A 19,825-nucleotide genomic window follows, 5' to 3' on the forward strand; every position below is an offset into this window, starting at 1 on the left:
GTCATCCACCTGAAGACTCAGGGGGGCCCAGGAGGGGCCCTGGCCAGCAGGGGCACCTCTCAGCCCCAGGCCCGGAGTTACAGTCCCTGGGGCTTTGCTGGTACCTGCTTTAACCTGGCCCTGACTCGGGGTACGGAGGGGCCCTGGCTTTAGCCCCTGAAATCCTGGTCTCGGATGCCACTTCCCAGCTGTGACAAATCCCACGTTCAGAGTGGCTGTGGGGGTCGAGCCATGTCATCCGGGCTGTGGGAAGGGAGCAGACAGGGAGCAGGTGGCATTCCTGACCCGGGCACCTGGCAGAGGGCTGTGTCCTTCATCCACGGGGGGCTTTTCGGGGCCAGGATCTTGAGTCCACACCCAGGTGGACCTTTCCACCAGAAACCAGTGCCTCTACGAGCCTACAAACCAAGAAAGGCCACAGCCCGACTCCTGTTCTGGCCTCTCTCCGCAGCGAGCTCCTACTCATCCTTCAGAATCCCCACTCAGAAATCCCCTCCTCAGGGAAGTCCTCCCAGATTCTCCAGACCAGCTCACACGCTCAGAGCACCTCAGGCTGCCCGTTCAGTTGGAACCAAACAATGTAGCTGATGATCCACAAGGAGGTGCGGGTGTACATGATTACGACTTACATAAAAGACCAACCAAACAAAACGGAGCTGGGAGGGGTCTGGAGAGGGGTGAGTGGGGCCCAGGGCCTGGGGGAAGGCGGGGCTGGAGGAGGGACCCTCGGCCTCCCAGGAGCATGAAGGGAAGGGTCAGTACGTCTCGGACGGTCCCGAAGGGCGGCCCTGAGGCCGCTGGTCCTGAACCAGCAAGTCAGGAGAAGCAATGAGTCACATCTCGAAGCTGCCTTCTGAAGAGTGAGTCTGGTGACACGTCTGGCTCATTCTCAGTCCAGAATCCAGGGAGGTTCAGATTCTCCAGCCCCTCCAGGGCAGCGAGGAGCCCAGCGTGGGGGGTTATTAAACCCATTTTACAGAGGAGCAGCAGGCCCAGAAGGGAGGAGAGTCCCGGGAGCCCCCACTGAGCCTTGCATAGAACGCTTGTGACCCCTCAGCCTCAGCAGGGCCCCCCAGGGGTGCAGGGGTGGTGAGTGCAGGGGGGAGTCCGGGCGAGCCTGGCTCAGACCCCCCTTCTCTGCTCACCAGCTGTGCGGCCCTGGGCGCACTGCATACCCTCTCTGAGCCCGGACCTCCTCATCTGTAAAATGGACGGGGTCTCCCTCCGCGGGAGGTGGGGCTGAGGGAGATGAGGCCGCGATGCCGGCAGACAGGAGGCGGGGGTGGAAGACGGTCGTGGGGTCGTGAGCAGCTGGCTGTCCCTCCCGGGACCCTGGCCGTTCAGAACCCGGAGCCCTTCTAGCCTCGCGCGCTCCCCGCCACAGCCCATCGAGGGCCCTGCCCTAGGCCCCACCTCACGCCTGACCTTCCGGGCGGCCTTGCCTTTTGAACTTGTAGAGGATGAACACGCCCACCGCGAAGAGTCCGATGACCACGAGGACCGCCACCGCCCAGTAGCCGCCGCCGCCTCCCAGCCTCTGGGAATCTGCAGGGAAAGCAGCGGCGGTCAGCGGGGCGCCACCGTCCCCCACCCCGGCCTCCTTGGGCAGGTGCTCCTGGTGCGGCTGAGCGGCGTGGGCAGGCCTCGGGGGACCGCGGCCCCGGGCCACCCCCCCGACTCCCGCTGTGCGCATGAGGGCCCTGCCCCCTCCTCCTGGAAGGCGTGCGGTGAGCCTGCCCCACGGCACCGCGTCTCCATGGGGCAGGGGACGTGCCTCAGCTCCTGCAGAGATGCTTCCCCGAACAGGAAAGGACACACGCGTGACGGGCGAGGACACAGCCCCGGTGGGGGCAGGGCCCGAGGTCCTCCGAGACCCTAAATGTCTGTGTCACTTAAAGCCAGGGCTCTGACCCGGGTCCAGCCAGGAGGAGCGGGTGGCGCCTGAGGGGTCCTCTGCCCCAGTCCCCGTGGTAGCAGCGTCGCCTGGGGGCCCGGGATGCACACCTCTCGACCCTGCAGGGGCGAGCACGGCCAGGCCAGGGGAAGCCCCGGGCTTCTCACCTGTGTCTGTGTCCCTCATGGCCACCAGGACCCGGACCCCGCCTCGAAGAAGGAAGCTGATCTTTTGTGCCTTCAGCACTTGCTGGATGGCCAGGAGTCTCTGAAAGCAGAAAGAGGAGAGTGACGGGGTCCCTCCGGTGGCTTCCCAGCAGGGAGAGCTGGGCAGACATCCGCTCTGACCCTCCAGAGATGCGGGGTTGGGGGGGGCACTCAGCTTCTTTGGGTCTCAGTTTCCTCATCTGTAAAATGGGAGTACTTGGCCGCCTGCACCGAGAACCTACAAAGGGGCACAAAGGTGACAGAGCTGGGGTCCGAAAGCTCTCGTTTTGGTTGGGACCACAGAGTGTGGTAAAGCTGGGGAGCCCAGGGGTGCTCCAGGGGGCCCCCAGACCTGGCAGTGGTCAGGGAGGGCTTCCCAGAAGGGGAAGACCAAGATGGGAACAGGCCGAGTGACCCAGGCCGGGAGTGACCGCACCCCTGAGGGAGAGCAACCCCGGGAGGTGGTGGTGCTGCATCACGGGGGGTGGGGGGCAGCCGGCCTCTGGGAAATGGTCGTTTGCCGTTGCACGAGGGGGCATTTGTCAGCTGTTCCAAAGGGGCGCTCATGTCATTCCTCCACACAGGTGGGGTCAGAGGTGCTGCGGGAGGGGGCCTCCAATGGGATGGTGGTCCCCGGGGCTCCCCCTCCCACGGCGCCTTAGGTGGGCCCTTCTGGGGGCCAAACTCGGCCTCCAGGAACAGCATCTTGGCACCGCCATTCCCTGGGGATGTGAGGGCCATGTCTGGGACCGTGTGAACCACAGGCCTGAACAGTGCCAGGCCGGGGGGACGTGGGAAGGCACTGGGGTCTGTGCCTTCTCCCGTGGCCCCGAGAAGCTGCAGCCCCTTCCTGTGGCAAGGTCAATGCCTCCGGCCCCGCACCCAGCACGCGGCGGCCAGGCAGCTGCCGCGCGGTGAGTGGTCCTGACCGGTCTCTAGGATTGTCACCATCCCCGGGCACGCGGTTTACCCTCTGCGCTCAGGACGAGGTGGGGGGCGGTTCCCGTGTCCCTCCCCATCTCCTTCCAAATCTCTCCTGAGCACCCACATCTGACTCCTGCAGAATTCGCCCACCTGCTCTCCAATTCAGGGGCCGGGGTGGGTGGGGGGAGCCGCGGGCCGAGTGAGGGGGTCCCCGAGGCCCACTGTGCCTTTTCTAAGCTGTGCTGAGTCCCTGTGCTCAGCTCCCTCTCTGAGAAATGGGTACAGTCACTCTCAACCTTCTGCTGTTGGTAAGGGGCAGGGGCTGCGGGCTTGGGAAACTGGGGAGCCCAATGTGGGTGCCCTTTGGGAAACGCTGTGGGCCAGGCCCAGACAGTCACGTCTACCAGGAGGCGGTGTGGGAGTGGCGAGGGGCGGCCACAGTGACAAGGGGCTCCCTGTCCTCTCTGTGGTCCTGATGGAGACGCTCCCAGCTGCCCACAGGGCTGCCGCGGGCCTGCGCTGTGCCCCGGCCCTCAGTGCCGGTGTTTCCAGACGGCCTCCAGGGACATCTGTCTGTGACCTGTGCTGGGAGGGGGGGGGCTTCCCATCCATCTTTTTCCCTGGAGATAACATTTCCTTCCTTCTCAGCGGGTTTAGTGTACTTCAATCGTGCAGCTACGAGTCCAGAACATTTTCATCGTCCCTGGAGGAAACCAGTGTCGGCCCCCCAGCCCCCGGCAGCACGAGTCCGCTTTCCGCCTCCGTGCGGCGGCCCACTCCGGACAGCCGCGTCCGCGCAGGCACACAGCAGGCGGCCTTGGTGGCCGCTCCACCCCCCGCCCCCAGCTTCCTGTCTGCCACGCTCAGCCCAGTGGTGGCAGGTGTCAGACCTGCCTCCCTTTCACGGCTGCAAACGACCGCGCTGTGCGGACGCACCACGTCTGGCTCTCGCATCCCCTGCTGGGGGCCGGCCGGCTCGTGGCTGAGCAGCTCCAGTCCTGCGCACGCGCCCTCGGGGCGTGCCCGACGTGAACCCCGCCTAAGCTTCCCGGGAACTTGCAGGACCCCGGCGGTGCCAGGGCCCGCTTTGCGCTCTCCTCCTTCACCCGGGTTACTCTCTGGGGAAGAGTTACAGCCCCCCCGGGGCACCCGGGTGACGCCGACTCGTCCTTGGGTCCCCGTGCGGCGCCCGCCACGCAGCAGGTGTTCTACCCGCCCAGACAAGGGCTGTTGCTCGGAAGCCGCCCTACGCAGTGACGGCATCTGCTAGGTGGATGGGTGCCGCTTTCCACTCTGTCCTGAGACCTCACCCCGGGTGCCCGGAACCCTCATGCTCAGCTTGGGCCAGCGTGACCAGCTCCGGCCACTGGGATGTCCCCCTGGGGGGTGGTCCAGCCCCGTGCACTTGCGCCCCCCCACTCCCCTGAACAGTGACCTTGGAGGCCACCAGCATCCCGGGGGTGCGGCCACAGAGGGAGGAGAACGGGCCGCCTGCGCCAGGCAGCCGTGGGTCAGACGTGGGCCTCGATGTGAGGAAGACCCCTGAGAATGTGCTTGCTGTGACGTATCACCAGACCCTGGGCACTAGGCCACCAAACCCTCGGCGGTGCAGGGAGAGCGTGGGTCCAGTGGCCTCGGGAGGTACCTTGTCACTTGTGAGGCTCCTCTTCCTTGTGGGCCCAGGAGGGGGCAGGAGCACGGCCAGGTCGGCCACGGTGGGCAGCCCTGGCTTCACCACGGTCACCAGCAGCTCCTCGGGGATGCTGGTCTCCTGCGGGGACGCACACAAGCCCCCCTGAGCCGCCCGCCTTCTCTGCCCCCTGCCACGCGCCGCGGCCCAGGAATGCCCTCCCTCGCCCTCGGTCTGTCCAAGTCCCGGCCACCGGTCCTGCCAGCTGTGCCTGACCCTGCACCCCACGGGGACGGCCCCCGAGCCCGCTGGCCCCCCGTTCCGCCTCCTGCAGCCCAGCCGTCCTGGTCCCCCAGCCCTTCACCCCCCAGGCCAGGCCTGCTCCCTCCAGTCCATCCCTCACGCTGAGGGCGAGCGACCCCTCTCTGGCTACTGTTCTCCCAGAGGTCAAGGCTCCTGAAAACAGCTCCTCCAACTCACAAAGCTCAGCTTACACAGGTCGCTCTGCCTCCTGAAAACCCCACTCCAGGCACTTCCACCTGGCAAACTCCTATTCACCCTTCAACGCCCAGAAGAGTATCACCAGCATCATTAACCACGTGACGAGAGGCATGGCCAGAGTGGGCCTCAGCCTGTGACAGCCTCGGATGACTGTGGGGGGCTGGTCTGTCCCTCACCGAGGGATCAAGGGCCCCGAGTGCCCTACGTCCACCCTGACGCACCCCGTCTGCTGTCTGTGAGCTCCCCAGGGGCGGCAGTCACACTGATTCTCTCTGGCTCCAGCATCGGGCTCAGAATAGAAACTCCACGTATAAATGAGTATCATACTAAGGAGATTCTGGGCCATCAGAGGACAGTGACTGTGTCCTGTACAAATAGCTGGTGCTACTCCAAGTGCATGGAGGAGTCGGCCTGCCCCTCCCCTGTGAGCTGGCGCTCCAGCTGCCTGTCACGCAGAGCCCGGCAGCGGCCCCCAAGCACAGGGCAGCCAGCCTGAAGGCCGGGTCACCGGGACTGGGCTCCACCCGCTCGGCCCCGCCCCGCCCCTTCGCCCCACCCCGCCCCTTCGCCCCGCCCCGCCCCTCTTCGCCCCGCCCAGGGGCTCTGGGGCTCCCCTGCTCTGAGGCCCCGCAGGTGCTGGGGAGGCTCCGGCGTGGGAGGGCTGGGGGCACCTTGGAGAGCAGCCGGGTCACCACCAGGCCGACGTCCTCTCTCCACTCGGGGGTGTTGGGGTTGTGCGCATCCAGGTCCCTGGAGAACTGCAGAGGCACTACCTGAAACTGGTCTGGAAAGAGGCAGAGACGGGCGAGCTGGTCAGTCCTGGGCAGCAAGGCTGCGCCCCCCGGCAGGAGGCCATGCACCCCGGATGGCCCGGGACTGCCCTGGCTTCAGGTCCCCAGTGTCCACTGGGGAGGGAGGGCCCTGCCCGCGCCAAGCCTGTCCTGGGAGGTCTGTCCCGCACACCCACAAGGACGTACACACCCCGTGAGGCTGGGCTCCCAGCCCCCAGGGACCCACGGACTTCGACTGTGCTGGTCTCCCCACCAGAGCAAGCGTCCCTCGAGGGCAGAGGTCCCACCTTCGCTTTCTCTCCCATCTGCCAGCTCAGAGGCCCACCCTAGAGCCCCTGCAGGTGCCGTGACAGGACCGGCGCCTCCGAGCTCATTGCAGTCCCTCCTGAGCCCCATGCGAGGAGGCTTTGTGGGCCTGAGTGGCCCAAGGGACAAGTGCTTCATGAAGGGAGAACCCAGCGTCTTACAGCAGGGGACCCTGCTCGGGCTCGGGACCCTGCGTGCACGAGTCTGTGAATGAAGCAACAGCCAGAGTCAGCTCCACTAAATATTTAACTGCTGGCTGCTGTCCACAAGAGAAGCTGTTCTTAAAGCAAACAGGTTTTATCAGTGTGATGATGAGGCCAACAGCACACGGGGTGGGGGTGGGGTCTCTTCCCTTTGGAGGATTAATCCTTTATTGTAAATGTCTCCCATTAGGGACTTGGCCCCCCCCTCCCCCCATGAATGCTGGCAAATGGGATGCAGACTCAGAGCGGGAGTGTCAACAGAGGCTATATTAGGGGTCCTCTCACTTTAAGATATAAACACGTGACAAAGGGGCAGGAGAGGTCAGGCCGCCCTGGTGACCCTGACGAGTCACTCAGCCACACGTCCTCGTTCTGTGCCGTGTGAGGCCCGTGAGTGCCACTGGGCATGAAGGCTCATCCGTGTTCATTTTACAGATGGGGAAACTGAGGCCAGGGAAGCTGGGGAGCGTCAGAGCTGTGTTCACTGGCTCCCCTCCCTAGCCTGCTGTGCCCCCACCCCCCCTCCCTCACCCCGCAGGATGTCACCCCACCCCGGCGCTCCCGAGAAGGACAGACGTGCGCCCAGCCCTGGGGAGGGGGCTCACCCAGCACGCGGACCAGCTTGGAGGCCTGCAGCACCGAGTTCCCGCAGGCGGCCTGCACCGTCACCCGCACGTCCCCTGTGTCCGCAAACCGCGTGGTCACAGAGTTCTCCAAGGAGAGCAAGGGCTGCGGGGACCACGGGCGCGGTCAGGGCAGGTCCATGCGGGAGAGCCTGCCCCGCGCCCCGCCCGCTGCCCAGGGCCTCACTGAGGACGCCCACCCTCCCCTGCTCTGGTCAGGACATGGGGACAGTGGGGGAGGGGCACGGGGAGGGCCCCCCAGAGTCACCAGCTCTAAGCCCCTCGTGTCCCCTTCCTTCCAGACCTGCCCAAAGGGCTGGGCTGGAAGTCGCTGAGCTGTGACTGAACCCAGAGCTCAGCGCCCTCCTCAGCCCCACCCCCATTCCAGGAACACAGGCTGGGGCTGCAGCTCCTCCCCACCCGGCCTCTCCGTCTGGGACTTCAGCGCTGCTGGGGGGCTTTCTGCCTGGGGTGCAGGGATAAGCCTCCTGAGTGAGGGAAGGATGCCCCTCTTTGGGTCTTGAGGGCCCCCAGGCTGAGGTGGGCAGCCCTGCCCACAGAGGCCCTCCGGCCCTCCTACCAGCCATTGTTTGTGGCTCCCCACTGTCCAGGGCACACCCCAGGGCTCTGGGGGAGGCTTCTGAGATCAGGTCCACACCCAGTGATCCCCTCCTCCATGAAGCCTTCCCTGACCACACTCATCAGCCAGACTAGAAATGGCCTGAGCTTCCCTGGAGCTCGCAACACCTCGCCTGCCCCTTCCTGCGATGCTTATCACACCTCAGGTCACCTGTTTCGCCCACACCTCTGTCCCCAGGAAAAGGCAGCGTCGGGTCCGCTTTATCCTGCGTCCGCCACGCTCAGACCCAGCCCAACACGAGCAGACGCTCAGGAAGAAAGGCTGCGGTGCTCACCTCAAGTCCACGGTCCCAGTGTCCCGCTGCCCAGGCCCCAGGGCAGTGCCCGCCCCGCTCTCACCCAGGTGCCAGCCCGCGGGTCCCCGGGGCCAGCGCACCTGCAGGCTGTGGCCGATCCACCAGTAGAAGACGGTGAGGTTGGGGTTCAGGGGCAGCAGCACGGCTGTGAGGTTCACCTCCTGGTTGACGCCAACGACGGGAACCACCTCGAGGTGGAGGGCCTGCAGGGGTGCTGCGGGGTCAGGGAAAGGCCGGGGTTACAGGGCATCGGGGCACGGGCATTTTAGAGGCTGCTTATCCGTCACGACCACCAGTTATCACCACCTCCATCTCTACCATTTTCTCCATGATCTCCATCATCATCATCTTCTTCACCACCACCACCACCATCATCACCATCACCACCATCACCACCACCACCATCATCGTCATCATCATCACCACCACCACCATCTCCACCATCACCAACCCTACGAGGGCCCAGAGCACCAGGGGTGTGGACTTGAGCCCTGCCTGCCTGTCTCCCTGACCCCGGGCCTGCCGTCCTGAGGACTGGGGTCCGGGAGCAGGCCTGAGGGACTCCCTGCGTTTCCCCAGGACCAGGTTCTCTCTGGCCCAGGGAGTGCCTCTTGGCCTCGGAGGGGCGGCAGACTTACAGTTGACCTGGACAAAGAGCAGCGCCTCGTCACGCCCCGCCGTGTTCTCCGCCCTGACGGACACGCGGTAGACGCCAGGGTTCTCGTAGCGGTGCCGGATGGGCTCCTCCGTCAACGTGAGGTTCACGTACGTGGCCTTGAAGCCATCGCCAAGGTCCACCTGGTACTTGGTGGTCAGGACGTCACCCTGCGGGGAACACCAAGAGGCCACTGACTGTGGCCATAAAGCGGACAGGCCAGCAGGGCGCCGTGGACGCACTCATTCCCTCGCTGCTTTCCTCACCTGCGGCGGCCCCGGGCCCCCAGGGATCAGACCTGCCTGCCCTCGGGGCCTGAGCCGGGGCCACCCACTGAGGCCTGAGCCAGTGGCCTGAGCCTGCCGGGGCTGGATTTCAAGAACACGGCCAGAAAGATCAGAGACACGAAGTCTCCTAAGGCGTCTCCCAGCAAACGCAGAGAACCTTTTCCCATCTCTGATGCCAAGCGCCCGGTTCCTGAGCGTTTGATCCCGTTCTCTGTGGAGCGAGGATGCGGCTCGGACGCACGGGGTCCGTGGGGACGGGGCTCCCACACCTGCGGTCCCTTCCCGGTGTCTGAGCAGCGGGGGTTGTCTGACGGGGTCTCCGGCTCAGGACTGGGGGCCCCGGCCCCCACACAGCCACCGGAGCCTCTCCGAGGCGCGGGAAGTCCGGCGAGAAAGACTAATTTTCTCCAGGTCATAGCAAGAGAGCATCCTTGCATTCCGTCTCATGCCCGCTCCTGCCTCCCCTGCCGGCTCACCCCTGCCCCTCCCCATCCCTGCGGGAACACCCGGAATCCCTGTCCTGGTGATCAGGAATGACGCGAGATTAGCACCGGCCGCCTACAAGCCTCTCATTTTACGCCTGCGAAGCCCTGACACTTGACAGAGACCTTTCACAGAGGTTCCTTTCGCTTCGCTTTCTTGCAAACACAGTTACTGGCCTGAGCGGTGTCCACCCCCATGTGCACGTCCCCTGGGGACTCAGAGTGTGGCTGTATTTGGACACAGGGTCTCTGCAGAAGCGGCTAGTTAAGGTGAGGTCATGCTGGGGTACGGCGGGCCCTGTCCAGTGGACGCGTCTTCAAGAAGAGGCCGGGGTTTGGGACGTAGGAGAGACACCCGTGTGGCCACAGGGCAGAGTTGCAGTGACTCAGTCACAGGCCAAGGGACACGAGCATCTCAGAAACCGATGGTCAGGGGAGAATCCGTCCCCGCGCCCCCAGCGAGAGCCAGGCTCTGACAACACCCTGAATTCAGAAATCTGAGCTCCAGAGCTGCGAGAGATGCGTGGGCCATCTCTCATCTGCAGCACCTGCCGCTGGCGGCCGCAGCCCCGGGACCTCACTCGCATGCTGTTCAACTGTCCCCGTGTGCTGGGCCGCAGCCCCGGGGGCCAGTGCTGCCTGTGGACAGGAGGCCTCCCGGGCCCGAGGGCAGCGGGGTCTGCACCCACCTCGGGCTTTGGGCCGGCAGCCTGCAAGCCAGACGCGCCTCGGACCGGAGCGGCCCCGGGGCTTTGGGGCGCACCCTGGGACCCCGCGTTCCTGCCTGCGGGCCGCTAGGCTGATGCACGTTGAACTATTCAACCGTTTTACTCGGTTAAAATGACTTGCCGTCTTTTCCCCTGATGACGAAGTAGTCCAGCCTCAGTGCTGACACACAGGAAATACAAAGGCACAGAGGAGGGAGGTCGCCATGACCCCGCCCCCGCATCTGCCGTGTTCCGTCTGCTTTGTCCCCTTTGCTGCTGAGCGCGGCTGGACGACGGGAACGGTGTATCCTGAGAGCAGCACCAGGTCCCGTGTAGCGTAAGGGCCAGCGCAGTGTGTGCCCCATGCCCCATGCCCGTGGCCACCACTGCCGAGACCAGTGTCACACCTGGGATACGCGCACGGTCACAGCCGGGGTGCAGAGCCACCAGCAGCAGCACCGTCACACCCGTCCCCTGGCGGCCCCTCTTCTGTCCCCCATTCCTTGATGTTGACGCTTCCCAAAATGTCCAATAAAGGAGCCGGGCGGCACGGAGTCCCTGGGATTGGCTTTTTTCAGTCCATGTGATTCATTTCAGACGCACCCAGGCCGTGGCGCACGTCAGGGACCTGTTCCCTGTCACGGGGGGTCGTGTTCCACGCTGTGGCTGCACCGCTGTCCACCCGACGCCCCTCCGGGGACACCGGGGTGTTTAGGTTTCTGGCTCTTCTGCAGGAAGGCTGCCGCCAGCGCCCGTGTGCATTTCCCGGACACACGCGCCGGGAGCACACGCGCTGAGCACACGGTGGCTGCGTGTTCCCGCCAGACTGTCCTCCGGAGCGCGGGTCCCGTCTGCTCCCCCTGAAGCCACGAGTGAGGGGTCCCGTGTCTCCGCGACCTCGCCTGCCCTCACCGGTGTCACTGCTTCTCGTGCTGGCCGCTCTCGCAGGCGCGTCGTGGCACCGCACTGGGGTCGAGTCCTTGTCTCCCTGACGGTCAGTGAAGCTCAAGCACCTCCCGTGCGCGCGGGCCACCTGCACGTCCTCCGTGACGAAACGGGCCTAATGTCCTCTGCCCGTTTCCTAACGGGAGTCGTTTCCTCATGTCCCCCGGGGAGCAGGCCTGGCCGGATGCGAGCTGTGTACATATTTTCTCCGGAACATGCTTTTCCTCTTTACAAGCTCTTTCCCGGAGCAGAAGTGTTGCATTTTGACCGGGTCCGATGTGTCCAATTTCCTTTACGGACGACGCTTTCGGCGTCCACTCTACCCACCCGTGGCCCAGCCCTTGATCTGGGCAGTTTCTATCTTTCCTCTCGAGGATTTATAGCTTCCCGTCTTCCGTCGACCGCTGCAGTCCGTTCTGAGTTGATCCAGGATGAGGTGTGAGGTTCCGGCCGAGGCTCCTTTTTAGCAGAGGTTCGCTGGCCGAGGACCGTCCCTCCCCCTGCCACGTTTTTCCACCTGTGGCAAAGTCAGCTGCACTTTCCGCACGAGTGTATTTCTGGCACCTCCATCCGCTCTTATTCTTAGTTCTTAGCTGCACCCAGAACGTGGCCCCGGCCCAGACTGAGCTGTGTCCACACGCAGCTCGGCCCGTGCATGAGGGCGGGCGGGTGTGACTTGTGTGCGTGTGTAGATGTGTCTGTGAGCTGTGGTGAGCGTGTGACACCACGCATGTGCGCGTGTGCACGTGCAGCAGCGTGTCCACTGCGGCCTGGGCTCCCACGCTTCCCAGTGGCCTCTTCTGGATGGGCCGGGCGCCGGGCGGTATCTCTTACAGGGGCACCTTCTGGTCACTGCCCAAACCCCCGGCGACCCCCGCCCTCGGGGCTGGGACACCGGTGCAGTGGGTCACAGGCTTGTCCCGTCCCGAGAAGTCACACACGTGAGAAAGTTGCGAGACTGAAGACTCTAGGGGGCAGCAGACGGCCGCTCCTCCTGGGCGTCCATGCTGGGACTTAGGCGGCAGGTGGGCCCACCCGGAGAGTCCAGGGACCCCGCCTGGGGAGGGGGCATCACCCCGGCCTCCTGCTGCTGTGACAGACCCCCCTCCCGCCCCAGGGCTGTCCCCGAGGCCCAGGCCGGGCCCGAGTCTGGGGGCCACAGACCAGGCGCCGTCCCTGCAGAGTGCGCCCTGGCCCTGGGGCCCAGTGCCAGCTCTGTCACTCGCTACTGTGTGGCTTCGGTTGAGGCACCCACCTCTCTGAGCCAGGGATCCCCCCGCACACCAGTGGGGCTGGGCGCACGGGGGCTCACACGCACAGCTCTACGTCCTCGGGCCTCAGTTTCCCTGTTTGCATGAGAGCAGAGTCCCTGCTTTCCAACACCAAGGTCCTCCGTCACCCTCCCCGACCCCACCCAGGCATCATATTGGAGGCCGTGTGCTAAATACAGCGCGAACGGTTATGAAGCTGAACCTGCTTCGTCCAGTGTAGCTGTTCACCAAAGACCCCCACGCCCACTGGAGTGGCGTGCACAGACAGCTTGGGTCCTGGGGGGCCTCCCTCCGGGGGGAGCAGGATCCTGGGGGGGGCCTCCCTCCTGGGAGAGCAGGGTCCTGGGGGGCCTCCCTCTTGGGGAGTAGGATCCTGGGGGGCCTCTCTCTTGGGGAGCAGGATCCTGGGGGGCCTCCCTCTTGGGGAGCAGGGTCCTGGGGGGCCTCCCTCTTGGGGAGCAGGGTCCTGGGGGGTCTCCCTCCAGGGGGAGCAGGCTTGTCCTCCGTGCTTTCCTGTTGTTTAGAATTTCCTGCATGTTGGCAAGTCTTCGTGATTTCTGGTTTTGAACGTTCTGCAGTGAGTTTGTTACTTCTCTAATCAGAAGAATGAAGCAGGCTGTGTATTAATTTTAAAAGACCAGAGGAGTGGACGCCTGGAGGGCTCAGTCGGTTAAGCGTCCGACTTGGGTTCAGGTCATGATCTCACGGTTTGTGGGTGCGAGCCCCGCGTCAGGCTCTGTGCTGACAGCTAGTTCAGAGCCTGGAGCTGCTTCCGATTCTGTGTCTCCCTCTCTCTCTGCCCCTCCCCTGCTCGTGCTCTGTCTCTGTCTCTCAAAAAGAAATAAAAACATTTAAAAAAATAGTAAAATAAATAAATAAAAGACCAGAAGAAAATATAAAACTTAACAGTTATTACCTTGGGGGAAACTGGATTTTTGGTGCTATTTATATTTTTGACATTTTAGGTAGTTTTCAAATGTTCTACAATGAGTATAAATTATTTTTAAAATCAGAACATGGGGGCACCTGGGGAACTCGGTCAGTTAAGCTTCTGAGTTCAGCTCAGGTCATGATCTAACAGTCCGTAGGTTCGAGCCCCGCATTGGGCTCTGTGCTGATGGCAGAGCCGCTTGGGATTCTCTCTCTCTCTGCCCCTCCCCTGCTCGCTTGCTCTCTCTCAAAATAAATAAATAAACTTTAAAAAAAACCTGGTGTCCCTGCCTTGTGTGCTGGCTGCACGGAGACCCCCCCCCCATACCCTACTCCACTGTCCCCCACGGATCGTGGGTCGGATTCATCCTTTGGACGCGGGCCTGGGCCCAGGGAGGGACTTCCCGTCCGCTCTCAGCTTCCCGGGTTTTGGTCTGAGTCGCCCGGGGGTGGAGGGGACGCCCCCTCGCACCGCGCCTGCTCTCCTGGCGGCCGCTCTCCACGGGGACAGCGCGCTCACCTGCTCCTGCCGCACCACGAACACGATGTCCTCTCCGGGCCGCACGGCCACCGCCCTGCCGCGGATGCTGACCTGCAGGCCCCGGGGCGGTGCGAGCGGGCACTGCATCTGCGCCGGGCTCTGCCGCGGGTCCACGCCGCCCTCACACACGTTGGACACCACCTTGCGGTACCTGCGGCCAGAGGGCAGGTCAGCGTCTGCGCGGACGGTGGGGACTTGATGGTGGCTGCCTCCCGGGCCACCGAGAGCCGTTGTGGCCCCAGGTCCCAGCTAAGAACCCAGGCTCAGGGAAGGGGGACCAGCGACCGCAGGGCCTGCTTCCATCCCTGGCTGCCTCTGTGTCTGGTCGCAGTACTTGTGACGACCCTGGCACCTGCTCTTGTGGCCGAGGGCGTGACTGGGCGCAGCCCACATTCTGGGGCCTTGCTGAGAATCGGTGACACCAGACCCACCCTCTCCTTCACACCACGCTTCTGCTGGGGGGGCTGACCTCGCACGGCCCTTGCCCTTGCCAAGGGCGGGGAGATGGATCGCATCAGACTCTGCCTCCCGCATCTCGGCAAAATCACCACTGATAGCTCTGGGGGTGGGTCCCTGAGAGACAGGCTTTCCGCTGAAATCAGGAGGGTGAGCAGGAGAGGGAAGGGCACCGGGCAGCGGGACCAGCACGGGCAAAGGTCCTGTGGTGGGTGGCTGGAGCCAGAGTGGGGAGCAGGGCTGGGAGGAGGCTGGAAAGGAGTTGGGGGGCAGAGACCCATGGCTCCGATAAACCTTTCAGGAGACCCTGGGCCAACCACGGCAGGGGTGGCATCATCTGACTTGCTGACTGTGAAACCCCCTTAGGCCACACCCGGACTCTGGGCCCCTAGAACTAGCATCACTGCCAAATGCCTGGGTACGCCCACGTCCCCGGGCCTGGTGCCCTCTCCCACCCCCACCGCTCAGCCGCTCAGTACACATTCAGAGGTTTATCATGCAAAACACACTGAGGCAATTTAGAAGAAAATACACACTAAGCGTGCCCAGAGTGCATACGTGGTATGTTGTGTAACCCTTCACCCTTGCTGTGGGCCCTGGCTCTGATGCTTCACACAAGAGTCTCTGCTTGTGAAACCCTAGTGGGTGCACCCAGCAGGCTGGTGCTGCTAGACGGATGGGTGGGTGGGTGGATGGGTGGGTGGATGGATGGATGGATGGATGGTGGATGGATGGATGGTGGATGGATGGATGGTAGATGGATGGATGGATGGTGGATGGATGGATGGATGGTGGATGGATGGATGGGTGGTGGATGGATGGTGGATGGATGATGGATGGTGGATGGACGGATGGATGGATGGATGGATGGATGGACGGATGGATGGGTGGTGGATGGATGGACGGACGGATGGATGGATGGAAGGAAAGGATGTGGATAGGTGAATGGACAGGTGAAGCATGGGTGCATGGATGGGTACATAGACCGATGGGTGGAAAGAAGGATGGACGAAGGGATGGATGGACGGATGGAGGGATGATGGGTACGTGACAGGGAGGATGGATGGACGGTGGAATTTACGCTGCTGAGGCCAAAGCCTGTGGCTTCCAGCCCTGCTCCCTCAAGCCCTGCCCTGCCCCTCCCCCACGGGTAGTAATGGGGATTTTCTACTAAGTCCACAGACGTTCTCTTCCTTCTCAAAACTTCCCTCGAAGGGAAAGAGGGACCTCCCAAAGCTGCGGGTACGTAGCGTCATGTCCCTAACGCTTTTGTTCTTAGTCCAGAGCCACGTGGGCTCAGGATGGACACCCTGCGGGGCCGGTGTCCAGCCTGACCTCTCAGCCTCAGCTGCCTTCTCTCCCCGTGGCCCCGCCCCGGGAGCGACACGGACAGGCCTGTGCACACTCACCCGAGGCTGCTGGTGTAGGCCTGGCCCACGACACAGTCATCCGGCGGGGACAGGGGGTTAAACCAGAAGTTGGCAAAGCACTTGTTGGCATCAGGCTCCGAGGAGGGAGAGCGCTCAAATCCGTAGTCGCTGGAGGAGGGGACAACAGCAGTCAGGAGCTTGGCCCGGGGACCTCACAGCAATGAGGCACCCATTTGTGGGGACACTCGGGCAAGTCCACACAGCTCTGTCCAGTCTGAAGACAGAGTTACATTCCAGGTGAGAAGACATGCAGAGGGGATTCTGGGAACTCAGAACACTGAGCCCAGCATGGGTGTCCTGGAGGGCTGCCTGGAAGAGGTGCACTGAATCTCAAAGGAAGAGCAGTAGACAGGCAGGAGAAGAGAGGGGAGGGCACCGCACAGGGGGCCCCCTCGGTGCTGGTGCAGGGAGGTCCAGGGCCAGGCGGCCAGCACACAGCGGGGAGCTGAGGTGGCGGGCGATGGGCCAGAGGCTTCGTGAACCAGATTCTGGAGGTCGGGGAAGGGCTCAGGCTGCTCCCCTACTCCTGGCGTCCCCTCCCACCTGTGAGCAGCCCCGGCAGTTCCCCGCGCCGCCGCTGGACCGCGTGCCTGGCCCTACGCGCAGGACGCGGCGGCGGGAGGAGGGGACTGCAGTCCGGGCGCGGCGGCCGCCGGGCGGTGGGGCTGTGCGGGCCCCGTGCTGCGCGCGGTCCTCACCACAGGAAGTCCGACTCCCGGCACCGGCACACCCGGGACTCCAGCGCAGACGTGAAGCTCTTCCCCTTGACGCACCAGGATGTGGGCTTTCTCTTCCGGAAACTTCTCTGCTGGCCCATGATGCAGCGGTCACCCTGCAGCGGGGCGCTGGGTAAGGAGCCGGCCGAGAAGGGTCGACCGCTCTCCACCGGCTGCTGGTCTCGTCCTTCCTCGGAAATACCGGATTCTCCGCCCCCTCGGCAGCCCGCGGGGCAGTGTCCCCTTTCACAGAGGGGGAAACTGAGGCCCAGCAGGGCACGTGGGTGCCTGAGGTCAAGCGGGGGCGGCCTCCCTCCCAACCCCACCCACCAGCGTCCCTTGAGCACCCACTGCGTTCACGCCCCTCTGGGCCGGAGGGGTCCCGGGTCACCCAGGAGACCCAGGTTCCCTGGGCTGGAACCCAGGAGAGCGAGTCTGCGTTGAGCGTCTCAGTGTCCCCTCCGGGCCCCAGGGCACATGCCCGGTGCGGCGCTCGGAGTCGCGGCCCTCAGGGCTCAGGTGCGCATGCGCGGGCCCTGGGCGTGGGCTCCCCACAGGCCCCGCCCCCCACGCACGGGACGGGGCGACAGGGGCAGGAGCCCCCCGCCCCCCGGACCCCGAGCTTCCCCCTCACACCTTTGGCACCACAGCCTGCAGCCCTCGTTGATTCCACTTAGTGTGCCCGTCCCATTGTGTGTTCTAGAAGCACCCGTGTGTCTGAGACTCTGGGGCGGGGCCGCCCCGGGGCCCACGGGGCGTCTTAGGCAACACATGACACAGGCGCCGTGTGGCCCCCGGATCTGTGACAGACCCCTGGGCACCGGGCTGCCAGCGGGGCGCGCCGGGGGGGGCAGAGGGGCCTGGGCCCGCGCCGGGGCGGGGGGGGGGCAGAGGGGCCTGGGCCCGCGCCGGGGCGGGGGGGGGGCAGAGGGGCCTGGGCTCGGCTCGCGCCGGAGGGGGAGCAGAGGGGCCTCCGCCTGCGCCCCGCCCACCTGCAGGTCGCTCAGGTGCCAGGCGCTGTAGTCGTCCTCGCCGCACGGCCGGGAGAACGACGGCCGGAAGTCCACCTTGACGAGCTCCCAGTCCGAGCGGAAGCTGATGTGGCCGAAGACGCTGGGGAGAGGGGAGGAGGGGGGATCGGCTCAGCAGGCTCATCCGGACCCCAGACCACGCTCCCCCCTGCTCCGCGACACCTCGCCGGCCCTGGCTGGGGCCCCCGGGGCCATCTCTGGCACCCCCTCCCCCCAGCACGGCGCCAGCCGGCTGCAGGTGTGAGCTCCTGGCGCGGGACTCCCCACAACCGTCACGCATTGTCTGTGGCCCCCGGGTTGCAGGGGTGGGGTCATCCCACACGCCCCCCCACCCAATGGACCAGGAAGTGGGTGCAGAAGTGTCAGGAGCCCCGGGCCCCAGCAGCCGCCGGGCCCTTGCATTGCCTCCCAGGGTCCATGCTTCCGTTTGGCAGAATGGCGGGAGGTCAGGTGGCTGCAGGGGCGCGTCTCCCGCCTGGGTCAGCCGCACCGTGCAGGGCGGGGCAGGGGGTCTGTGCTGCAGGCCCCCAGCGCTGCAGAGCCAGGCCGGCCATCCAGAGTCAGGGGTCGGCACGCTGACTCACAGCGGCAGGATGGGAAGGACTCCAGCCTCAGAGAGGGAGGAAGCAGGGCAGCACCCTGGGTGCTCTCCAAAGGCCAGCCCGTTACGGGGCACCCATGATGTGCTGGGGGCTCAAATACACTGTCGGGTCTAATCCTCACCACAGCCTTGTGAAATGAGTCCACTCCTATTTTACAGAAAGGGAGACTGAGGCACAGAGAGGTTGAGTCACCTGCCCAAGGTCACACAGCTTGTTTGGGCCATTTTCTCTCTGCCAGGATTCAGGAGTCATTTGCTGAGTACAAACTGTGTACTCAAATCCCTCCCTTTTTGCAAAGGCTGCTATTTCAGGGGCTTCTCTCTCTCCCTGATCCCTCACACTTGGGCTCCAAATACCACCACAGAAGAGGGGCCCCGCCTGCACTTCCTTGGTCCTTCTCCAGTTCAGCCCACGGCATTCAGGACTCATCACCAGAGGCTGAGCACCTGGGTGGGGGAGGTGATACACCCTATTGGACTCAGTCCCCTTCCAACCATGCTGACAGCACTGGATACTTGGGGAGGGACAGTCATGATCTGAAAGCACGCTACTCCCACTCGAGGATGGTAGGTGAGAAATATCTTGGAGTGTTTTCTTGGGGACATGACCGCTGGCTCTGAATGTCCGAGGCCGATACTTGAAGAAGAGTTTTGCTTTCATAGGGCAGCTCTGATCCAGGCCTGGGCTGACGCCCCGTATGTCGGTGCCCTGGGGCAGGTCCCTCTGTGGACCTCAGCTTCCTTGGCGTTAGAATGGGGACAATGGCTCTGGCCTTTCGGGCTTGGTGGTGGCCTCGCAATGGCTTGTGCGGGTGCGGGCGCGGGCACATAGCAGGACCTCACACACACGGACACGCAGCAATTTCTCTGCTCCCCAAGGCAGACACTATTATCTTCATTGGCAGATGAAATCCCGCATCTGCAGGCTGGCCAGGAGCCTCCTCTGGTCTTCGAGGGCCCTGAGCCTCCCTCGGTCCCTGCCTTGACCTTCCCCTGTGGCCAGTCCCCTTGTCTCCTGTCTCCCAAACAAAGCCTGCTGGGCTGGTTACTTAGTCTCCACAGGGAGATGATCTCTTTAAGGGAGAACTCCCCACTAACGAGGGGCAGGCAGCACCGTGCGTGCCTGGCAACCTCTTGCGAGTTCAGGCCTGAGGCTGGGGGCTCCCTGGGGCGTTCAGAAGTGTGGGCGTCCGGCCCGTCACAGCCGGTGGGAGAGCCAATGAGGCCACAGCGGCGTGGGGGCCCCTCTGTGAGCTGGGAGGGCAAACGGGCGTGAGTTGTTAATTAAGCAGACACTTCGTGAGAGCCCGGCCAGGGCACCCTCCCAGGCAGCAAATCCACGCCGGCCGCAGGGCCCACGGCCACGCAGGCTGAGCGGGCGGGGACAGGGCTCGCGGGCGGGGACAGGGCTCACGGGCCGGGCGCTGTCCTGGCCGGGACCGTCTGCTCCAGGAAAGGGCAGGCGACGGTCCAGCACTAATGTGGGACAGCTCGTCCTGGGGCCCGTGACTCATCCATCCCATCCTACTTCAAGGTCAGCTGCTCCAAAATGCCCAAGACACGGCTGGAGCCCCGTATGGCCTTCCCCACCCCCAGCCCCGGCTGGCCCCGGTAAACCAGCACCGGTCCCGCTGGTGAGGAAGCGGGCCACCCTTGTATCTGGTCTGTGCGCCCACTGGACCACCAGCTCTGGGGGTCCTCGGGATCCTTGGTGCCCGGGAAGGTGGACAGCGCGTTGCAGACCGTGCTGGAATGACCGG

General features: G+C 64.3%; 1 protein-coding gene across 1 annotated transcript in view; it reads right to left on the reverse strand.

Annotated features, from left to right (window-relative positions):
* SORCS2 (sortilin related VPS10 domain containing receptor 2) overlaps positions 1–19,825 on the reverse strand; it is a 410,780-nt gene that overhangs the window by 6,940 nt on the left and 384,015 nt on the right. The window contains exons 15-25 of the mRNA XM_039232113.1: positions 17,426–17,546; positions 16,416–16,549; positions 15,697–15,825; positions 13,811–13,982; positions 8,652–8,838; positions 8,094–8,227; positions 7,061–7,184; positions 5,827–5,939; positions 4,670–4,795; positions 2,062–2,161; positions 1,443–1,545 (exon numbers count right to left, since the gene is read on the reverse strand). Coding sequence (XP_039088044.1) covers positions 1,443–1,545; positions 2,062–2,161; positions 4,670–4,795; positions 5,827–5,939; positions 7,061–7,184; positions 8,094–8,227; positions 8,652–8,838; positions 13,811–13,982; positions 15,697–15,825; positions 16,416–16,549; positions 17,426–17,546 — 1,443 coding nt within the window. The remainder of the gene's footprint in view (positions 1–1,442; positions 1,546–2,061; positions 2,162–4,669; positions 4,796–5,826; positions 5,940–7,060; positions 7,185–8,093; positions 8,228–8,651; positions 8,839–13,810; positions 13,983–15,696; positions 15,826–16,415; positions 16,550–17,425; positions 17,547–19,825) is intronic.

Source organism: Hyaena hyaena, unplaced genomic scaffold, assembly GCF_003009895.1.
Source record: "Hyaena hyaena isolate Hyena2069 unplaced genomic scaffold, ASM300989v1 scaffold_63, whole genome shotgun sequence".
NCBI lineage: Eukaryota > Metazoa > Chordata > Mammalia > Carnivora > Hyaenidae > Hyaena > Hyaena hyaena.